General features: G+C 36.3%; 1 protein-coding gene across 3 annotated transcripts in view; it reads right to left on the bottom strand.

Moving 5' to 3' along the window:
* The window catches only part of LOC106471295 (transcription intermediary factor 1-alpha-like), a 60,035-nt gene extending 57,510 nt beyond the window's left edge, over positions 1-2,525 (bottom strand). For all 3 annotated transcript variants that reach the window (XM_022399905.1, XM_022399906.1, XM_022399907.1), the window contains exon 1: positions 2,087-2,525. In XM_022399905.1, the coding sequence (XP_022255613.1) occupies positions 2,087-2,318 (232 nt within the window). In that variant the 5' untranslated portion in view covers positions 2,319-2,525. The remainder of the gene's footprint in view (positions 1-2,086) is intronic.
* Between the last annotated feature and the right edge of the window lie 3,480 nt (positions 2,526-6,005).

Here is a 6,005-nt window from a genome sequence, read left to right as displayed (position 1 = left end):
AGGAGAAGGAATGTCATAGCAGATAATGCCTCCAAGAACAGAACTAGAAGTTGCCAAATGCCAAGATTGTTGGAGAAATGCAGTATCAGGGTGAATGCACTTAACAGAAAACAGACAAATGTGAGCCCTGTATGATAAAGGCTACTAAGAAAACCCCTCTGGGACCCAAAGGTCTCCTTGCAAAGTGAATTCACGGGAGAACAAAATGTAAAAGCCAATCTCCTACAGGACCAAAGCTGAAGGGTGGTTCCAGAAATAATTGATCACAGATTCCCAAGATGGCTAGTCTCCTTACGCAGGAACACCGGGAAGGAGCCCGAGGGCAAGGATCCCTCCAAAAGGTCTGCATAAAGGAAGGGTGTCAAATGGAATTCTCTGAGATAAACAGAGGGAGTATAGCTCTCATAAAACAAGGTACCTCAATAAAGCAAATTCCAAAATCAAAGAAAGTCAACTGAGTAATAGCTGAAGAAAAAAACAGGTAAGTAGAGAGAACAGGTTTGTGCAACTTTGCCCCATTAAAGCTTTTGTAGTAGTCAAGCCTAAATAGACAACATCTTCCTGCTGTAAAACAATTGACTGAGTCTTCTACTTGCTCTTCCAAAGTACAGGTAATTGCTATAACCTTTTTACTGCAAAGATAGCAATATGATACAAATAACCTGAAGACAGGTGTACATATTCACTTTAAGTAATGCATAAAAAATATGGAAAATAAGTATGACTACAATAATGAACCAGCTCCAGGTTTGATTTTAACTTCTCTAAAATGTACAATGAAGAGAGAAAACAATTAAGAAAATATGACAATTTAACTTATCAAAGCTCCTAGTATGCTTAAGCAGAATAAAAATTCATCTGTCTGTTTGACTTCTGCTAGGACAGGCCTCAACAAATATTTTCAGATCTATGAGCCAGCCCAAAAACTAAAAGGCCAGATGTGTCTAACCTAATTTCACTATTGTTTGTTCCAGGAAATGAGGGCTATGTATAGTTATTTACTTTCACGGCAATGAGTGCATGCTAACAACCACTTGATTGTATTGCCTGAACTAACTGCCTTTGGTCCCATCTGAGTCTAAACACACGTACTAATTGGTTTAATTGAGAGGAAAAAGAAAAACAAAACAGTATGAAAATATTAACATATTGTGAAACCGCAGTGCTTCATTCCTTAAAAAAGATGAAATGCATCTGCCATTAAAATCCTATAAACAAAGTTCAATTTAGGACTCAAAGAACATGAAAATAGTTCCAGACTTCCAAGAGTCCAGGACCGTTCTATATTCAAATTCTATTTAGCACAGGACCGAAGTACATACAGCTAGCTCTTCAAGGTGATTCTCTGTTTCCACAACTTTCTAGGAATGAAATTGCCAAGATAGCCAAAGACATTTACATTCACTTCTTCCAAAATCATGGTAATGAGAATGAGGTCAAGGAAGACAGTGAGAATCAAAATGTCGATGAAACAAAACCACCAAAAACTTTAGCAAACCAAAAAACCTGGATGTTTTGATATCAGAAAAGAAGAAAGGAGGAAAAGTAAAAGCACTAGGCCCAGATTCTTCACCCCAAGAAATCTTGAAATGTTTAAAAATGAGAAATGACCATTCTGGAATGCACCAACGAATGTCAAAATTCATTGGAGAACATATTCAATGCTCTGATAAATACATTTCCAACTTCTGTAGAAACAAAGAGAAGTTTCAGTGTAGTTGGGCTCCTTGTTCAAAAATTGAGCACATCTGTGAATAATGACAATATTAACAAGGTATGTTTTCTTCAGTCTTATCTCATGCAACAGAAACAATAAAACTCTTTCTTACCTATGTAAGTACATAATTTTTAATTAGTTAATGACTGTTTAATTAGAAAATTTCATCATTCATCATTTTTTCTCAAAAATGATTAATTAACCATGCTATAAATATATCAAAATGTACTTAAAAACATCAAGGATTACTGTCACTGTGTACCACACCACAAACATCCCGCTAATTACTATTCTATCTCTACATTACATATGACGTTATAATTATAAAATGATTTTAACAGTAATGAAGAATCGCAATAATCAATTCACCTGTTTGCGTTACTACGTCATTGATTCCTATTTTGAGGACACAAGTTCGACATGCACTATGCAGACAAGGAAGCATTTTTGGTACATTAACTTCCCCAAGAATTAAATCGTTCATACAAAAAACACATTTCAGGCTTATACTTTTCCGTACGGTGGATACATCTGTTGTAAGTCTGTTTGTATTTGACGATGACACATGTGGTTGTTTTGGTTTTTCTTCCTCAGCGAGCATTTCAATTTATAGTTGTATTTAATATTACGTAGTATTACTATTAATAATAGTAACAGCGCTGAACTTTAAGAATAGAACGCTTCTATACAGTATTTTATCAGTCATTCAATACACATATAAATACTTTGTTGTTATTTTTTTCCAAAAATTACCATATTAAATATGCCTTGATCATTTTTAAGTACCATACACTATATTATTACTGCTGATCACAGTCTCACACATTTCTTTATGTGCGCCCTCTAAGAATTATTCCACAGAATTTGAACAATCCAATAATGAAATTCACTGAATGCATAAACAGGTCTGGATTTAATAAAAATGAGTACTACAAATACAAGTATAATAACAGGATGCCCCCAGTGGCACAGCGGCATGTCTACGGTCTTCAAACGCTAAAAACTGGGTTTTGATACCCGTGGTGGGCAGAGTACAGATAACCCATTGTGTAGTTATGTGCTTAACTACAAATAATAATAAAAAAATTATAAAAAAACAATAGGATTCGATATATACGTAACCTAGCTAGCAAAAGACTATAGCAATATAGAAAGTTTTAGTGCTACAAACAAAACACAAGAAAGCCAAATTACAGAAACAAAGTTACTTAAAATAAAAATATCCCTACTTTGGCAAATTACTGTAATTACTTTAGTCTAAGCCAAAGTAGGGATTTGTTTTTTAATTTTAAGTAACTCTGTTTTGTACTTTTGCCTTTCTTGTTTCAATACTTTTTGTAGCATTCAAACTTTCTACATTACTATAGCTAACTATGTTGACCCCTACTTGTCTTTATAAAATTTTAAAATTGTTGATTTTTAGTAGCTATATTTACGCACGCCAGCAATATTAAGTGTGTGGAGCACGTATACCCGATTCGATTTCATTACTCATCAGGATCTCTACAAAACTACCCTCAAATCTAATTATATGCCCAAAATAGCGCATATATATATATACTAGTATCCTTTTCGGTACAAGAAATGAATCATTGTGAACCAAGACGGGAAATTTATGTAAAAGACTTAGAGCTACATACCTCGTCATATTTTCTGTGTACACTTGTCTGGTAAAGTCACTAACTTACTAAGATGAAAATTCGTTGAAATAGTCAAATTTCGATTGATTCCATAAACACATATGTAGCGATTTAGGCGGCTTTATAAGTACAATAAGCTTTAGTTTTGCTCAGCCAGTACTGTGAAGTAGATATTGTTAATATTCAGACATTTTAAAAGTCGTTTTAAATGAGAGATTTTTATGGCCACCATTTTGTTTCATCATGATTTCTAATATTAAGTACTACCTGCTGATCGTACTTCACACAATATGTGTTGGCTTTTGATTCACTAATTAGAATCCCCCCCGTCAAATATTCTGTATACTGGCCTGTCATTATAAGTATTGCGAAGCATAGTAATGATCCGGGGGTTTGGGGGCATATGGCCCCAAAAAATTAAAAAAAAACATCTGTTATGAGATTACATCTGGAAGCAACTTTGAATGAAACAGAGCTTAAACAACTGCATGACTATTCCCATAAAATCCACAAACCCCTAATAAAAAATCAACAAATCATCATTCTGTTGCAACACTGCATGGGAAGCAAGACTTAAATTACCATAAATACATATGTTTTGTAACAGTAAGTTTAGTACTCTACTATCTACATGCAGAGCAGTTATTAATTATTAAATTATATTACTAATTTAAACAATTCTGTACAACAATAGTATATTAGCTATTTCAATCATTGGCAGTCATATACGTATATGTATGCACTACTGAACTAACATATTAGCATGCATCATTCTTCTGTGGTGCTTTTCCATAAATTACTTATATACAGTTTCATTGTTAATAGCAGTGTCATAATGATTATGTATTAAAGTTAGAGCACTCAGTCTTTCTTCAGTTTGTGTACACCTCAGGTAATTATTCATGAACTTAGTGACAGTATTATTTTACATCACAACCCCCACGTTTGTGAATGATACTCTTTTTATTGGTGTCGCTTGTTTGATTTAGTTTTAACTTTGATTAAACCCTGGAAGGATGTTTTATTTTGTGAACGAGGTGTGATTTCAATGGGAAGAATAATATTTAATCGCCTAGCCTATTCATAGGGCTATGTGCTTCGCGATATCTGTTGAACCTTGTGTTCTAATATATTGTTACGACATCGAGGTGACGTGACTAGTATCACGCCACGTCGTTCTCGAACATTCACGTCCTTTCCTTAAATCTCGTGATCCTTCTAGATATAGTGTAGTCTTGTATATATAAGACCGGCCACGAAGCGACGGGGAGGTAATGAGTAATTGAATGTACGCGGCCGGGGGTATTGTTGGCCACGTGAGACGTGAGTTATAGCGTTTGTTATAGAGCGACTATTGAAATTAAGTGTATCGTAAAGTTGTATTCGGAAAGAATAAACCAGTTGTATTTAAGAAAGGACTTGTGTCGCTAAAGTTTTGTCGGAACGAATGTACAGAAAATTAACTAACGACTGGAAGCGTAATAAATTGGTGTCAGAAGTGGAATAAAAAAAATGGAAACGAGAAGCGGCAAATCAAACTACAGCTTAGCAGACTTGATGGCACCAATACAATAGCAGCAAAAGAAACAAGAAGAACGAGAAGATAAATTACAGCAGTGGTTGGAGGAAAAAGAAAAGAAACAAGAAGAACGAGAAAATAAACAAGAAGAGAGATTACAGCAGTTGTTGGAGGAAAAAGAAAATAAACAAGAAGAACGAGAAAATAAACAGGAAGAAAGTATCCAACAGTTGCAGGAAAGTCAGCAGCAACTACAGGAAAGTCAACAATAGAGGCAAGAAGTACAAATGGAAAACATTAGTAAATTTAAAAGCGAATTAGATACGTTAAAGGACGACTTATTGTCTTTTACACAAGGAGGATACATTAACCATCGACTTAACCAGCCCCAGACAATGACAAGCCCCTTCCAGATCCTGCAGCTAAACCCTAATGCAGACATATTCAGCCCTGTTAGAAGTCACATCCCAGATATGAATGTCAGTACTAGGAGTGATCCAGTACGAAGGAAGCCACAGGAATTCGATGGGAAGGCACTGTGGGAAGCATATAGAGCACAATTTGAGCTACTGGCAGAGATGAACGGATGGACAGAGGAGCAGAAAGCAGTATATCTGGCAACGAGCTTGAAGGGACAGCCACTGGAAATACTTAGACAGTTGTCAGCAGACGACAGACACAACTATAGAGCACTGGTGTCGGCTCTAGAACTCAGGTACGAAACCCAAAATCAGTCAGAAGTCTACAGGGCTAGGTTCAGGACGAGAGTCCGTGATAAAGGGGAGAGCCTGCAAGAGCTGGCACAGGACTTGGAAAGCATGGCACACAAGGCCTACCCAACTGCACCACCCGATCTCCTCAAGTTGTTGCTGAGGGATCAGTTCGTAGATGCCTTGGACAGTACACAACTTAAGATACAAGTGAAGCAAGCACACCCCTCTACCATGCAGGATGCAATGGCCAGAGCTCTCGAATTTGAATCCTACGTTAGGTCCAGCACAGAGGTACCGAGTTTTGTACAGTCATCTGGATTCAAGGCCAGAAAAAGTCAGCTTTCAGAGAAGTTTGAGGGACTTTGCTGCCGGACTTTACTGTAACAAACCTGGGCAAAAGAGAGCTCAATGCTGGA

This window comes from Limulus polyphemus, unplaced genomic scaffold (assembly GCF_000517525.1).
Source record: "Limulus polyphemus unplaced genomic scaffold, Limulus_polyphemus-2.1.2 Scaffold4522, whole genome shotgun sequence".
Lineage (NCBI taxonomy): Eukaryota > Metazoa > Arthropoda > Merostomata > Xiphosura > Limulidae > Limulus > Limulus polyphemus.
This window is presented reverse-complemented; position numbering and strand designations above follow the sequence as displayed.